The sequence below is a fragment of the Macaca thibetana genome, chromosome 4, assembly GCF_024542745.1.
Source record: "Macaca thibetana thibetana isolate TM-01 chromosome 4, ASM2454274v1, whole genome shotgun sequence".
Taxonomy (NCBI): Eukaryota; Metazoa; Chordata; class Mammalia; order Primates; family Cercopithecidae; genus Macaca; species Macaca thibetana.
In genome coordinates this window covers 12,728,750-12,746,172 of record NC_065581.1, presented here as the reverse complement: position 1 = coordinate 12,746,172, position 17,423 = coordinate 12,728,750, and the positions used below count along the sequence as shown (strand labels likewise).

The following is a 17,423-nucleotide window of genomic DNA, read 5'->3' as shown; positions in this document are numbered from 1 at the left end:
ATATCATGGATCTCCATTATTTAGCTAAGCGATAAGGCTGGAAGAGAGGTAGCCTGGGACCTAGTTTATAACTTCTTTTGATAGACCCATTCATCCTTATAGGAAACCAGAGCAAGCCAGTTCTGACTGCCATTATCCTCTGGGCCTGAAAGGGTAAAAGAGACCAGCGAAGGCCAGAAACAGCTATCCTTCATGGACATCCAGAACCAAAACAGATCTCAGTTTTCCAAAGAGAATAATTATGCTGGTGTTGACCATACTGTTAATTTAAAATCTCCCCCATACAAAGCAATTCTGATATATCAACAGAAGTTAAACCTCCTTATGATTAGAAAAGGACACATTTTTCTCAATAGTGTCTAATACTGGTTTTGTGTTTTAAACTATTCTAAATCATCAGGATGACTTGCTTTCCTTCTGTTGACATCCATTTAAGAAATATAAGAAGTGCTTAATTTTTCTACTTACTATAACACTTTCATTCACTTTAGCGTGTAATTATAGAGTGTTTCAGTTTCAGCAACTTCTATGTATCATTTAAACCTCCATATACTGTCAATATAAAGATAAATAGAATACACTACCCTCATGGGAAAGTACTTGCCAGATGAGCTGCAACTCTTCATTGCACTGACTGCAATGCAGTGAATGAATGACTTCATAAGGCAGGCTACACTCTTACAAGATAAATGTCAGTGTTGTTCATTCTAAGTGAGAATACAATTAGAAACACTTGCTACTAATAGTGCGAACAGACTCTTCTGTTCCAGGATGTCCTTTTAACACATTTGAATTCCTTAGGGGAAAAAATCCCTTTTTGAATGTTTTAATCTTTGATGTGTCTGGGTAACCTTCAACAGATATATTGACTTAATTTCTTTTGCATTCGTACCATCTTCAAACAATCATCTATCCATGTCTGTGTCTACTAAATGCTGAACAGAAGCTAAAAACCTAGAAAAGGGACTCTTAGAAAAATAAGTCATGGTTCAGAAAGTTTCTGTTCTCTATGCTCTCAATTTTAGCTGAAACTTGAAATTAACATCTTCATACATTGATGAAAGACCCACATTTTGGTGCTATTCTTTGACTGACTTGCCACTGTAGGTGAAGAAGTATATCCTTCACTCAAGCTGTGGTGTTATTTCTGAAATGATATTATTAAGTACTGTTGGAGATAGGGTGTAGCTGAAAAATGCTTAAGTGCTTAATTAGTATTCAAAATACCCAGTCCACTTTATTTGGCAACTGGACAGATTAGTTTAATGATTTCATGATAGCCAAGTAAAATGAATGTATGTATATGTATTTCCTTGAAGCATTGCTAAACCTCTAAAATATCAAACATGGGTTTATGTATAATTAGTGGCGTGGGAAAGCAAATATTAAACATAAATAGTTTAAGCCAATAAAACATTAATCTGGAAAGAATAAACAATAAGTAACTGGTTGGGGGCAGGAGAGGAGTGGAAAGAAAGGGCACAGGACTGCTTCCTTGCTTAAGTGTTCATAAATTGTGGTTAAGACATAAACAAAATTATCTCTATGCCCAGATTATGTAATTTACTGGGAGTGTGCATGCTTCTCTGTTCAGCAATGCTGATGACAACGCTAATAGTTTAATTACAACTTGCTGCTTAAGGAGATAAACAAGGCTGTTTGCTTTTAAAACCAGGGGTTACAATTACTCTTAAATGCAGGGGAAAGGCACTTCTGCGAGTGGATCTTACTTTGTTAGGGAAGCAACCAAAAACCAGCTGGAAAATAAACAAAGCCCCAAGAGTGAGCAGTTTGTGCAAAATTAGAGCATAAACGCCTGATTTGAGCAGCGGAGCAGTAGGCGTGATGCATAGCAAATAGGCAGCAAATGTAGGTAGAGAGGGATGAGAAAGTTTTTGGTAGCCAGATCTTATGCATTTTCTTTGGAATTCCATCACAGCAGGGAAAGAGTACCCATCCCTCCACTGTCCACCTTACAGTCACTGCTCTGTCTCGCTTCAGCACCACCAAGGGAGGACAGCTCCCCTGACGGCAGTACAGAGCAGGCTGCCAACGCCCTTCCTCCTTTAACAATATCATCTCTGCATTTCTCTTACTGGTGTCTTTCTTGCCACTTTAGGAGTATTTTAAGGGACATATAGAAGGGACTGAGTGCTTGTCTCGCTTACTTATTTCCAGATGAAATAGAGATAAGTCCTGTCTGAGTCAATCTTTAAACTGGACTCCAGGGCAATTTAACCAGAATAAAAGATTGCAAGTCACTAGGTTTAACCTGGTGACAAAGTGGCTCAATGTAATTGAGTAGTAGCTGAAACTTGAAACTCTTGTTTAGCGCTTTATTTTATTGTTTTGTTAGAAAAGTACTAGTAGAAGGTAAATAACCTTTACTAAATGCTGCTTTGGCTCTATTCCTCCTGGGCTAAGCAAAGGGATTAATAGACTAATTTCCAATATCACTGGGTTGGGAAAACAATCTTGTTCCTAAAAGAAACTTGTATCGGTCCTTTGTAAGACCCCTCACAACCATATGCTGAATCTGGAACACAGAAGTAGGGGATTAACAGTTCCAAAGTGGGAACCATGGAGTAATACAGCATGCCATAGAAAATGCCAAAGCTTCCTAAGTAAACTTGTCTTGTCTTCAGCTCCAAAGCCAGAGGCAAACATTTGAGAAGTGACAAGATATACATGATTAAAACAACAAATCATCAAGACAGGAAAATTATATTCCAAGGCAGTTGGTCACTTTGGCACATTCAGTTACCATTCTTCCAGCCATAGGGTATGGTTGCTTAGTCAGTGCATCTTGTTTTTCTCTGCAGTTTTCTCTTTTGTTGAAACTTCTCAACAGGGCATAAAATACCCATCATCTGAAGGTTCTCTTTGCTCCAACACATGCACCATGCACACACACACACACATTTTGTTCGATTTAGTCCCATTTCCAAGAGTTCAGTTTCCTAAAGCAAAAAGTATCATCTGCTTTTTAAACTTATTGTGAAAAGTAGTCTTCAAGAAAATGCCCTCACTTTTATCGTAGTTGCTAGAATAATATGGGACCTTGGAGAGGAAGAGAAAACAAACTAGGACGGAAGCTTAGGATTCATTCAGAAAAGGCAGAGCTATGAAGTTAGTGGTGAGCAACTTCTTCCCAGTGATAGTGACCACACAGGAGTAAGGCACTCTAGAGGCGAGTTGGGAGCAGCAGCAGCAGCAGAGGGAACAGTAGATTCTGGGCTTTTCTCATTGAGTAACCTTCAGTGGACTCAACTGAGGCATTTTTTGACTCTGAATCCCTCAGTCCTCCTTTTGTTGCTTTCCTTCCCTCCTTCCTTCCTTGTTTCCTTCCTTCCTTCCTTCCTTCCTTCCTTCCTTCCTTCCTTCCTTCCTTCCTTCTTTTCTTCCCTGGCACCCCACTACCTTTCCTCCTTGTTTCCTTCCTTTCCTCCCTATCTTCCTTTCTCATTTCGTCTCTCCTTCATGTACCTCAGTTACCCTTTTCACTTAATTCGATCTGGGCCACTTTGGGCACCAGTTCCAGGGACAGCATCAAGTCACCTAACGTGCATTCTCCAGACCATGCTATTGTGACCAGCACGGTAGCTTCCCAGCTGCCCGGTGCAAGGAAAAGGTTCCGTTCCTGGAGGCCAGCCCCGCCCCCTCTCCCCACTCCAACACCGCAACGGCGGCGTCAACCCGTCAAAGCCAACAGAGTCTGAATGTCACCAACAAGTTCCACCCCGTAGTAGCCGCGCCAGCCAACCTCGCCCGGCGAGCCTCGCCAGACCCCGCGCCCACAGCCTGCGCTCGGGCGCGCGGCCCGGGCTCCGGGTTATTCCCGGGATCACTGTGGTCACTGACAGCACTTCCTCCTCCCAGTGCCGGGGAAGCCCGCGTGGGACTCGGGCGGATGCGGGGCTGCACGCGCCGCCCTCCCCCACCTCGCAGCTCACACACACGCCCTCCGCGCACCGGAGACACAAAGAGCGCGAATGCTGAGCGCCCGACTGCGGGGGGCGGCGGGGAGGGCGCCCGGGAGGGGCGGGGGCGCAGCAGCCGGGGAGGGAGGGAGCAGGGCGGGGGCGGGGGCGCCGCGCCAGGGGCTTCCTTACCTGCCCCCAGGTTAAAGGAGATCCTGGCCTCCGCGAGGTACGGCGTGTCGCTCTTGGAGCGCACTCTCCGGATGGGCCGCCGGTCTATATCATCCTCCGAGGATGCCGCCATTAATGTGGGAGGCAGGAGCAGGGTCGCCCGGCGAGCTGAGAGGGAGAAGGAGACGGAGGGAGAGGGAGAGAGGCGGAAGGGGGAGGAGGGGAGAGGAAGAGGCTCGCACACGGGGGAGGGGGAGGGGAAGGGGGAGGGGAGAGGAAGGGAAGGAGTGGGGAGGGAGTGGGAAAGAGAGGGAAAAAGGGGGAAAAAAGAGGGAGAGAGAAAGAAAGAGAGCAAAGGAGAGAAAGGGGTGAAGGGAGAGAAAGAAAATCCGTTAAGGATCTGTGGACTGGAGCAGAGATCAGGCTGTCCCTGGCTGGCGCCCGGGGCTCCCCCAGACTCCTCTCCCAGCCACAGGGCCAAGGGGCCAGTGGTCTAGGCTGACACCCCGCCTCCCGCCTGCAGCCCCAGTTTCCAGCCCTTGGCACAGATAAGCTCATGCGAAAGGGACGACTCCAACGCAGAGATGCCCAGTCAGCACTGTGCCCTCTCCCGCCAAACGCGCTTACTCTGTCCAAGTGCACACTACAGTCTCCTTCGCCCAGAGGCTGCTCTATGTGAGCGGGCCGCGCCAGCAGTCCCAGCTTCCTGCGTGGAGTTACCACTCCTGGGGTGCAAACCCTGGTCCCGCTGGTCATGGAGGAGGGCATTGTGCCCAGCCCAGCCCTCTCTACTCCCTTACTCCCAGCCAGGAGCTCAAATAAAGATAGAACTACTTCTGAAATCCTCAGAAGTTTTCTTATCTGCCCCCTTACAACTTAGAGGTGGGGAATGGAGGAAAATTGTCTACAAGTTTGGGAGCAGTTTGGCAGTAATGTTTCTAGAGTTGGTATTTTGAATGTAGAGTAGGCATATGTATGCAGAATTGAGTGGCCTTTTCTAACCACTAACACTGGGATGTGTTTATCTCTACATGAGTACCCATTCATTTTAACCGCATTCCTCTTTATTTGGTCACTTAGAGCACAAATAATAGTGTTTGGGTTGGACTTGTAACCTCTACAACCTGGCACCATTGTTTCTGCAGGAGAGGTGATCAAGGGGACTTTACATTTCTTTGAATGCCTGCACTACCACCTGCAACCCTCCCTGTAACACAGCAGAAGAACCTAGAAAGGTTTCTAGGGTGTGAATAAGAATGGTTTGATGCTCCTGCTGAACCTATTGATGGGCTAAACCTTTCATGTTTGTCTTTCTGCAGCTGTTAAGTACTTAGTCTTTTTGTGGCCGGAGTTTGCCACTCTTCTATCTAGTAAGTGCCCACCTGGAGTACACAGATAAATCTTACCTTGGTTCCCTCCCTGCTACAAAGGGCATCTCAGTGTGGACTCGGCGGAAGTGCTGATCTGAGTGTGCAAGCCCTCCCTCTCTACTTCAGCGGTCAGTTCTAATTCTCCACTTGCCTTTTCTCATTCTAGAATCTTCTTCTCTCTTCATTGATCTTTTACCTTCACACATACACAGTAACTACTCATTTTAGGAAAAATATACCTGCCTTTGGCCTTGCTGCTTCCTCTGTCTGTACCATACTGTTTCCTTCCCGTTCTGTTTAACCTTCCCATGGAACTCTTGGCCATCAGTCTCTGTGTTTACACTCCAATCTCGTCCTTTCATCCCCATCATTGGTTTCTTTCCTCACCACGCAACCAAAGTTATTTTAAAAGCCTTCCATCAATGTCCTAATAGTCAAAACTAATTATTTCTTGGCTTCTCTGAAATACTTAGTAATCCATCATTCTTGAAATAATCCCATCCTTTGCTAGGCTATCTCCCTAATCTGATTTCTAATTGTTGGCCAGTTCTCTGTGTTAATCTGAAACTGCTTATTCTGGCATTCAGGGCCCTCTACAACCTGTCTTTCCCATCCTCATCTCCCATTATTTACCTCCACTCTGCTTGGAGCCACCCCAACAAAGCTGGCTCATTTTTGCATCTGCACCTTAGCTTAAGTGACACACCACAAATTTCTTACCTATAATCATTTCCTGTTCTCTCTCAGAAATGTGAAGTGACTAGCTCATTAGTTTATGGCATGAATCCACCATATAGTAATGAAATGTGCAGCAGTTTTGTTTGTTTGTTTGTTTTGAGACAAGGTCTCTCTCTGTCTCCCAAGCTGGAGTGCAGTGGCGTGACCTTAACTGACTACAGCCGTGACCTCCTTGGGCTCAAGCAGTCCTCCCACCCAAGCCTCCTGAGTAGCTAGGATTATAGGCGTGCACCACCATGCGCAACTAATATATATATATATTTTTTTTTGTAAAGATGCGGTCTCAATATGTTGTCCAGGTTGATCTCACATCCTTGGCCTCAAAGTCTCCTCCTGCCTGGGTCTCTCAAAGTGGTGGGAATACAAGCATGAACCACCACAGCTGGCCAACAGCTATTTTTGAATAAAGTAAAGGAAGAGAGGGAGGGAGAGAAGAAGGAGAAGAAAAAGAAGTGAAGGCGGGTTGTGAGTACTCATAACTAATGAGTGGCTGAACTGGGGGCCAAATCCATGTATGCCTGATTTCAAATCCTGTGCCCTTAACTAGTATTTGGGTTTGCTAAGTATATATATTTGACTGATTAGCCACCTTTCAGATTCACTTTTTTATGACATATACCTCATTATTATGTCCCATTCATCACTGTTAAACATAGTTTTTAAGTGAAGCCCTCCTCTTCCAAGAGGTGCAACAGAGTCCCATGGCTCATCAAATGAATTATGAACATTAATACTGTTAAAGGACTAACAGGCTGTAAACCAATCTATTGGTTACAATCAGGTTCAGGTTCTTAAGGAAGTATAAAATGTAAGGAAATAATTCTAAATCCTGTATAAATGGTGCCTCCTGTGAATTAATGCAATCTATTTGATTGTTCAGAATTTGGAATTCCCCATTCTTTTGTACTCTCATTCATCAGCCTTGTCTCTGGAAAAATGATAAAGTCATCTGGAGAAATATCTACACTTAGCTCTACCATTTCAGAGAAGTACATCTTTGAATTTCTGTTTCTTATTCATTTAACATTTTAGAGGATTAGCAACTTAATATTGCTACCACTTTAGGTTTATCCTTCTTCAAAGGAGTTTAAATGCACCTTTGTATTATTTCATTATAGGCTATTTTATATTGAAATAATTCCAGATAGCTAAACTTTTGACAAAAATGGGCATAGAAATACTACATTTATCTCTGTGTTCTTTTTGAGACAGGCCCTCGCTCTGTCACCCAAGTTGGAGTGCAGTAATGCAATCTCAACTCACTGCAGCCTCCACCTCCCCAGGCTCAAGCAATCCTTCCACCTCAACCTCCTAAGTAGCTGGGACCACAGCTACATGCCACCATCTAGCCTGGCTAATTTTTGTAATTTCTGTAGAGACAGAGTTTCGCCATGTTGACCTAGCTGGTCTCAAACTCCTGGTTTCCAGCAATCCACCCAACTCAGCCTCCCAAAGTGTTGGCATCACAGGCCTGAACCATTGTGTCCAGTCTTGAATTTTTTTTATCACATTTTTATTTCTAATTGTTATCTTCCATTTCTTGACTTGTGTGATTTACTTTCTTTTTCTTTGTCTTTCATCTAATTTTTTCTATTCTCTTTTTACTTTGCCTTTCTCTTCTCATACCCTTCCTTAGTCTTCATAACAGTTCCACACAGAGTCAGTCAGTCCCTTTTTATGCATCCCCTGCTAGCCTATACAAAGGACTCACTTTTAAGGGGTTGTCCCAGTATTTCCACATTCTTTAATCTCTGGCACTCCTTTCATATTCATGACCTCTTATCATAAAACATCTGGCTGCATGACATCAGTGGAAGAGCCCTAGGGGCAGGCATCAAGATGGTAGGTGCCACTGCCAGTAGTACTACTACCCCACCCAAGTGACACTGGGCAAGTCACTCTACCAGCATGGGTCCCATTCACCTCCACTATAAAAATGCAAGAGTCAGATATCATGATCTTAAAGGCACTGCCTAACTCCAATACTCTAGTATTATTTGTAGCTATTCTTGTATCTTTGCTTTCCATAAATGTCTGTGGTGTATTTTGTCTCTTAATCTAAGAAAATACATCAGTCCTTTGTAATGAATTATATTTAGAAAACCACATGGCATCCATACTTCTACCCAGGTGATTACCTATTTTTTAAGTCTATTTTATGTAACTCTGCATCCTTTAGAATCTATTTTTCCCCCTCATGCTGTTTCCATCATGTGGCAACACCCACATGATTGTTTATATGTGTGCATATGTGGATCTAGGTGTCTGTACAGAAGCATTGAATTCAACTGTAACCTCAATGACTTCCAAATGTAGTTTTTATGCCCCCCCCCCAACCCTGCACCGCCACCCATGATTGCTTCTTTCTAAATATGACTCCTGACTTGGGAAGAAGGCATTTTCTCTTTTTCTTTTCCTAAAACCAGTCAACATTTTAACACTGTAGACTCTTAAATGTATGTTAAATCCAGAACTACAGCCAAAGAAAAAGCAGCAGCCCAATAGAGTGCTCAGGAAAATTACACTTCATACACATCTGCTGTGGAAGAGGATGGAGGTGAGAAGGGGAGGGAGAAAGAAGGATGTGATATTCCATCCCCATTAAGAAAAATTTTCAAGTGAGTAAAGCTTACCCTTTAAAAATATTACTCAAAGTGTGTTTCTAGGACACCCCTACATCAGAATCACTTGAATACTTGTTAAAATGTCCATTTTGCAGGCCCCCAATCTGAACCTACTGTATCAGAATTTGAGGAGATGGGACCTGTGTACCTAGATTTTCAAAAGACTCTCAACTCTATCCACTCTCACCACTTCTATTTAACATTATACTGGAGGTCCTGGCCAGAGAAGTAAGGCAAGTAAAAAAAAAATTAGAGATATAATGATTGGAAGGCAAGAATAAAATTGTTATTAGTCATTTATGTTATGATTTTATACCTATAGAATTCATAAGAATCCACAGACTGTTAGAAATAAGCAATTTTCACAATGTCATTGATATAATATCAGCTTACAACATCATATTTTTGCTGCTCTGCCTACAGAGTAGCCATTCTTTTATTCCTTTGGATTCTTAATAAACTTGTTTTTACTTTATGGATTTGCCTCAAATTCTTTCTTGGGTGAAATCCAAGAACCCTCTCTTGGGGTCTGGATCGGGACCCCTTTCTGGTAACATCTTCCTTATGAACCATGAAGGGATGATATTGAGAAGACTCCAGACCCGAAGGAAATAGATTGCAGCACTGATTGGCTGATTTTGGAATCAAGGAAACTTTTCTTTTATTGACAGCTTTTAACGATTGAGTAAAGTATATTCCTGTGAACAAAATTTGGAGTACATTTCTTTCTCTCTTCCTGATTTCTCCAAAATTTAGAAACTATTTGTGAATATTCTTAACTTACGGCAATATAGTTGTTTGCATAAGTGCAATAAAAATCTGCTTTCTTTTGCAACAGGACACAATTGGACAAACTGGTTATTTTACCAAGGCCTTGATGGGAATGGCGTGGTTCCCTTTAAGGAAGCAAATTCGACTTATAGAGCCAATAAAAGCCCCTTGGGAAAACTGGCCTCATACCTTGTCTACATAGTACCTGTACAGGGCTCCTGACTTGTGGTAAGTAAAGAATTCTGACAGGCTTAGCAGCCCCAGGTTTTCTAGGGACTTCAAGAAGAGAGGAATCATATAGATATTTAATGGTACAAAGCCATGGCTGGACTCGACTTTAGAAAACTCTTATCTGAGTTTCTTTATGGAATAAAGTTCCATCAAAGTCAATTTAAAAGCCTTTGTGAAAAGTAATTATTCTTGCTGCACTTCATACAAATAATCAGGGCAAGTATAAGACTAAGATTTACTTTGGCAAACAAATTGGTTCTATCATGGTTTGTCTTTAGCAAAAGTGGGAGACTGGAGAGAGAAAAATTATGTTTCAAGAACTATGGTTCACCTGTTATTAGATTCTAGTCTCATCAGTTGTTTTTACATTTTTTTTCCCCCTGCAATTTAGACTAACCCTGCTTATTCTTGTGAACTAACCAGTGATCTCTGGGTGCTGCTCAGAAGAAACAAAAGGGATGGGTAATGTAACAATCTGGATCAATACTCTAATTCTGGGCACATATTGGAATCAGCTAGTGACTCCATATCAGGTTGGCTCCAACAATTGCCCAGTTCATGGAAAGCCTTCTTATTTAGTTTATTTGGAATAATTTTCCTTTACTGTTGTGGAATATATTTGCTGTTGTACTCTTTGTGTAGGAATGCAGGATAAGCTTACTGAATATTGTATTAAACTGAACACTTATTCTTCTTCCAAATATCATCTTTTGTCAGATCTGAGAGTTATGAATGGCCCTTGCCATGTGTATGCTTTCTAACTGTGCTCCTCTCTACCCTGAGTACTAGAGACCCTAATAATTAAGAATATCACCACCCCAATTCAACCTGAAGAAGTTATGGAAGCTGGATCTTTGTCCTTCTGCAACCCTTAGGATTAAGGGTTCCCTTGTAAAAAGGGAGGGGGGAATGTCAGAGGCATTTGAACCAGAGCGAATCCTTCTTGAATAAGGGCTGGGTAAAATAAGGCTGAGACCTACCAGGCTGCATTCCCAGAAAGTTAGGCATTTTAAGTCACAGGAAGAGATATGAAGCTGGTACAAGATACAGGTCACAAAGACCTTGCTGATAAAACAGGTTGTGGTAAAGACGTCAGCCAGAACCCACCGAAACCAGGGTGGCAACCAGATTGACCTCTGGTCGTCCTCACTGCTCATTATACACTAATTATAATGAATTAGCATGCTAAAAGACACTCCCATCAGAGCCATGACAGTTTACACATGCCATACCAACATCCAGAAGTCACCCTATATGGTCTAAAAAGGAGAAGAGGAGCCCTAAGCTCTGGGAACCTCCCTCCCCCTTTCTCCAAAAACACGTGAATAATCCACCCATTGTTTAGCATATAATCAGGAAGTAACAGTAAGTATAAGCAACTGAGTGGCTCATGCCTCTGCCGATAGAGTAGCCATTCCTTTATTCCTTTGCTTTCTTAACAAACTTGCTTTTGCTTTATATAAACAGACAAAAAATCCACCCCAAAATCATTTTTTTCTATATATTAACAAAATTAGAAAATGAAAAAATTAAAGTACCATTTACAATAGCATCAAAACCATCAAATATCTATCAATAAATTTTTAAAAAGATGAGCAAGTCCTCTGCATGAAAAACTATAAAACATTACTGAAAAAATTAAGAAGACCTGAGTAAGTGAAAAGTGAGATAATATGCAATAATCGTGCTCATGGATTGAAAGACACAATATGATTAAGGCATCAATCTTGTCAAATTGACCCATGGGTTCAGTGTAATTCCAATCGAAATCTCAATGGGGTTTCTTTTTTTTTTTTCTTTTGGAATTTAACAAGCAGATTCTAACATGTATATGAAAATGCAGAGGGAGAAGACCAGCACAATCTTGACAAATAAGAATAAAGTTGGAGGATTACAGTAGGAGATATCAAGACTTATTATAAAGACATAGAACAAAAAAAGAAAGTAAGATAAATAGATCAACAGAAGAGCATACAGAATCTACAAACAGACCTAGATATGAACAGTCGCTTGACTATGACGAGGGTTCCACTACAAGATCATGGGGAAAGGATAGACTTTTCAAGAAGTAGTTTGTGGTTACACAAGTATATATATGGTGGAAGAAAATAAACCTTGATCCCTGCCTCACACAAAACTAAATTCCACATGGATCATGGACTTAAATATGAAAGGTTAATAATAACATTTCTAAAAGAAAAATTTTTCATAAAAGAATATTTTCATGACCTTCAAAAAATTTTTAAGCAGGGCATAAAAATCACTAATCACAAAAGACTAGATAGACATGCCAATGCCATTAAAATTAAGAACTTCTGGGAGGGGTGGAGCAAGATGGCCGAATAGGAGGAGGGGCGGAGCAAGATGGCCGAATAGGAATAGCTCCAGTCTCCAACTCCCAGCGCGAGCGACACAGAAGACTGGTGATTTCTGCATTTTCAACTGAGGTACTGGGTTCATCTCACTGGGGAGTGCCGGACGATCGGTGCTGGTCAGCTGCTGCAGCCCGACCAGCGAGAGCTGAAGCAGGGCGAGGCATCGCCTCACCTGGGAAGCGCAAGGGGGAAGGGAATCCCTTTTCCTAGCCAGGGGAACTGAGACACACACAACACCTGGAAAATCGGGTAACTCCCACCCCAATACTGCGCTTTAAGCAAACAGGCACACCAGGAGATCATATCCCACACCTGGCCGGGAGGGTCCCACGCCCACGGAGCCTCCCTCATTGCTAGCACAGCAGTCTGTGATCTACCGGCAAGGCAGCAGCGAGGCTGGGGGAGGGGCACCCGCCATTGCTGAGGCTTAAGTAGGTAAACAAAGCTGCTGGGAAGCTCGAACTGGGTGGAGCTCACAGCAGCTCAAGGAAACCTGCCTGTCTCTGTAGACTCCACCTCTGGGGACAGGGCACAGTAAACAATAACAAACACAGCAGAAGCCTCTGCAGATGCAAACGACTCTGTCTGACAGCTTTGAAGAGAGCAGTGGATCTCCCAACATGGAGGTTGAGATCTGAGAAGGGACAGACTCCCTGCTCAAGTGGGTCCCTGACCCCTGAGTAGCCTAACTGGGAGACATCCCCCACTAGGGGCAGTCTGACACCCCACACCTCACAGGGTGGAGTACACCCCTGAGAGGAAGCTTCCAAAGCAAGAATCAGACAGGTACACTCGCTGTTCAGAAATATTCTATCTTCTGCAGCCTCTGCTGCTGATACCCAGGCAAACAGGGTCTGGAGTGGACCTCAAGCAATCTCCAACAGACCTACAGCTGAGGGTCCTGACTGTTAGAAGGAAAACTATCAAACAGGAAGGACACCTACACCAAAACCCCATCAGTACATCACCATCATCAAAGACCAGAGGCAGATAAAACCACAAAGATGGGGAAAAGGCAGGGCAGAAAAGCTGGAAATTCAAAAAATAAGAGTGCATCTCCCCTGGCAAAGGAGCGCAGCTCATCGCCAGCAACGGATCAAAGCTGGACGGAGAATGACTTTGATGAGATGAGAGAAGAAGGCTTCAGTCCATCAAATTTCTCAGAGCTAAAGGAGGAATTACGTACCCAGCGTAAAGAAACTAAAAATCTTGAAAAAAAAGTGGAAGAATTGATGGCTAGAGTAATTAATGCAGAGAAGGTCATAAACGAAATGAAAGAGATGAAAACCATGACACGAGAAATACGTGACAAATGCACAAGTTTCAGTAACTGACTCGATCAACTGGAAGAAAGAGTATCAGCGATTGAGGATCAAATGAATGAAATGAAGCGAGAAGAGAAACCAAAAGAAAAAAGAAGAAAAAGAAATGAACAAAGCCTGCAAGAAGTATGGGATTATGTAAAAAGACCAAATCTACGTCTGATTGGGGTGCCTGAAAGTGAGGGGGAAAATGGAACCAAGTTGGAAAACACTCTTCAGGATATCATCCAGGAGAACTTCCCCAACCTAGTAGGGCAGGCCAACATTCAAATCCAGGAAATACAGAGAACGCCACAAAGATACTCCTCGAGAAGAGCAACTCCAAGACACATAATTGCCAGATTCACCAAAGTTGAAATGAAGGAAAAAATCTTAAGGGCAGCCAGAGAGAAAGGTCGGGTTACCCACAAAGGGAAGCCCATCAGACTAACAGCAGATCTCTCGGCAGAAACTCTACAAGCCAGAAGAGAGTGGGGGCCAATATTCAACATTCTTAAAGAAAAGAATTTTCAACCCAGAATTTCATATCCAGCCAAACTAAGTTTCATAAGTGAAGGAGAAATAAAATCCTTTACAGATAAGCAAATGCTTAGAGATTTTGTCACCACTAGGCCTGCCTTACAAGAGACCCTGAAGGAAGCACTAAACATGGAAAGGAACAACCGGTACCAGCCATTGCAAAAACATGCCAAAATGTAAAGACCATCGAGGCTAGGAAGAAACTGCATCAACTAACGAGCAAAATAACCAGTTAATATCATAATGGCAGGATCAAGTTCACACATAACAATCTTAACCTTAAATGTAAATGGACTAAATGCTCCAATTAAAAGACACAGACTGGCAAACTGGATAAAGAGTCAAGACCCATCAGTCTGCTGTATTCAGGAGACCCATCTCACACGCAGAGACATACATAGGCTCAAAATAAAGGGATGGAGGAAGATTTACCAAGCAAATGGAGAACAAAAAGAAGCGGGGGTTGCAATACTAGTCTCTGATAAAACAGACTTTAAACCATCAAAGATCAAAAGAGACAAAGAAGGCCATTACATAATGGTAAAGGGATCAATTCAACAGGAAGAGCTAACTATCCTAAATATATATGTACCCAATACAGGAGCACCCAGATTCATAAAGCAAGTCTTTAGAGACTTACAAAGAGACTTAGACTCCCATACAATAATAATGGGAGACTTCAACACTCCACTGTCAACATTAGACAGATCAACGAGACAGAAAGTTAACAAGGATATCCAGGAATTGAACTCATCTCTGCAGCAAGCAGACCTAATAGACATCTATAGAACTCTCCACCCCAAATCAAGAGAATATACATTCTTCTCAGCACCACATCGTACTTACTCCAAAATTGACCACGTAATTGGAAGTAAATCACTCCTCAGCAAATGTACAAGAACAGAAATTATAACAAACTGTCTCTCAGACCACAGTGCAATCAAACTAGAACTCAGGACTAAGAAACTCAATCAAAACCGCTCAACTACATGGAAACTGAACAACCTGCTCCTGAATGACAACTGGGTACATAACGAAATGAAGGCAGAAATAAAGATGTTCTTTGAAACCAATGAGAACAAAGATACAACATACCAGAATCTCTGGGACACATTTAAAGCAGTGTGTAGAGGGAAATTTATAGCACTAAATGCCCACAAGAGAAAGCAGGAAAGATCTAAAATTGACACTCTAACATCGCAATTAAAAGAACTAGAGAAGCAAGAGCAAACACATTCGAAAGCTAGCAGAAGGCAAGAAATAACTAAGATCAGAGCAGAACTGAAGGAGATAGAGACACAAAAAACCCTCCAAAAAATCAATGAATCCAGGAGTTGGTTTTTTGAAAAGATCAACAAAATTGACAGACCACTAGCAAGACTAATAAAGAAGAAAAGAGAGAAGAATCAAATCGATGCAATTAAAAATGATAAAGGGGATATCACCACCGACCCCACAGAAATACAAACTACCATCAGAGAATACTATAAACACCTCTACGCAAATAAACTGGAAAATCTAGAAGAAATGGATAATTTCCTGGACACTTACACTCTTCCAAGACTAAACCAGGAAGAAGTTGAATCCCTGAATAGACCAATAGCAGGCTCTGAAATTGAGGCAATAATTAATAGCCTACCAACCAAAAAAAGTCCAGGACCAGATGGATTCACAGCTGAATTCTACCAGAGATACAAGGAGGAGTTGGTACCATTCCTTCTGAAACTATTCCAATCAATAGAAAAAGAGGGAATCCTCCCTAACTCATTTTATGAGGCCAACATCATCCTGATACCAAAGCCTGGCAGAGACACAACTAAAAAAGAGAATTTTAGACCAATATCCCTGATGAACATCGATGCAAAAATCCTCAATAAAATACTGGCAAACCAGATTCAGCAACACATCAAAAAGCTTATCCACCATGATCAAGTGGGCTTCATCCCTGGGATGCAAGGCTGGTTCAACATTCGCAAATCAATAAACATAATCCAGCATATAAACAGAACCAAAGACAAGAACCACATGATTATCTCAATAGATGCAGAAAAGGCTTTTGACAAAATTCAACAGCCCTTCATGCTAAAAACGCTCAATAAATTCGGTATTGATGGAACGTACCTCAAAATAATAAGAGCTATTTATGACAAACCCACAGCCAATATCATACTGAATGGGCAAAAACTGGAAAAATTCCCTTTGAAAACTGGCACAAGGCAGGGATGCCCTCTCTCACCACTCCTATTCAACATAGTGTTGGAAGTTCTGGCTAGGGCAATTAGGCAAGAGAAAGAAATCAAGGGTATTCAGTTAGGAAAAGAAGAAGTCAAATTGTCCCTGTTTGCAGATGACATGATTGTATATTTAGAAAACCCCATTGTCTCAGCCCAAAATCTCCTTAAGCTGATGAGCAACTTCAGCAAAGTCTCAGGATACAAAATTAATGTGCAAAAATCACAAGCATTCATATACACCAGTAACAGACAAACAGAGAGCCAAATCAGGAATGAACTTCCATTCACAATTGCTTCAAAGAGAATAAAATACCTAGGAATCCAACTTACAAGAGATGTAAAGGACCTCTTCAAGGAGAACTACAAACCACTGCTCAGTGAAATAAAAGAGGACACAAACAAATGGAAGAACATACCATGCTCATGGATAGGAAGAATCAATATCGTGAAAATGGCCATACTGCCCAAGGTAATTTATAGATTCAATGCCATCCCCATCAAGCTACCAATGAGTTTCTTCACAGAATTGGAAAAAACTGCTTTAAAGTTCATATGGAACCAAAAAAGAGCCCGCATCTCCAAGACAATCCTAAGTCAAAAGAACAAAGCTGGAGGCATCACGCTACCTGACTTCAAACTATACTACAAGGCTACAGTAACCAAAACAGCATGGTACTGGTACCAAAACAGAGATATAGACCAATGGAACAGAACAGAGTCCTCAGAAATAATACCACACATCTACAGCCATCTGATCTTTGACAAACCTGAGAGAAACAAGAAATGGGGAAAGGATTCTCTATTTAATAAATGGTGCTGGGAAAATTGGCTAGCCATAAGTAGAAAGCTGAAACTGGATCCTTTCCTTACTCCTTATACGAAAATTAATTCAAGATGGATTAGAGACTTAAGTGTTAGACCTAATACCATAAAAATCCTAGAGGAAAACCTAGGTAGTACCATTCAGGACATAGGCATGGGCAAAGACTTCATGTCTAAAACACCAAAAGCAACAGCAGCAAAAGCCAAAATTGACAAATGGGATCTAATAAAACTAAAGAGCTTCTGCACAGCAAAAGAAACTACCATCAGAGTGAACAGGCAACCTACAGAATGGGAGAAAATTTTTGCAATCTACTCATCTGACA

General features: G+C 42.0%; 1 protein-coding gene across 5 annotated transcripts in view; it reads right to left on the bottom strand.

Annotated features, from left to right (window-relative positions):
* Positions 1-17,423, bottom strand: part of PHACTR1 (phosphatase and actin regulator 1) — a 578,071-nt gene that overhangs the window by 536,767 nt on the left and 23,881 nt on the right. For all 5 annotated transcript variants that reach the window (XM_050789316.1, XM_050789314.1, XM_050789313.1 and 2 more), the window contains one exon: positions 4,113-4,259. In XM_050789316.1, coding sequence (XP_050645273.1) covers positions 4,113-4,259 — 147 coding nt within the window. The remainder of the gene's footprint in view (positions 1-4,112; positions 4,260-17,423) is intronic.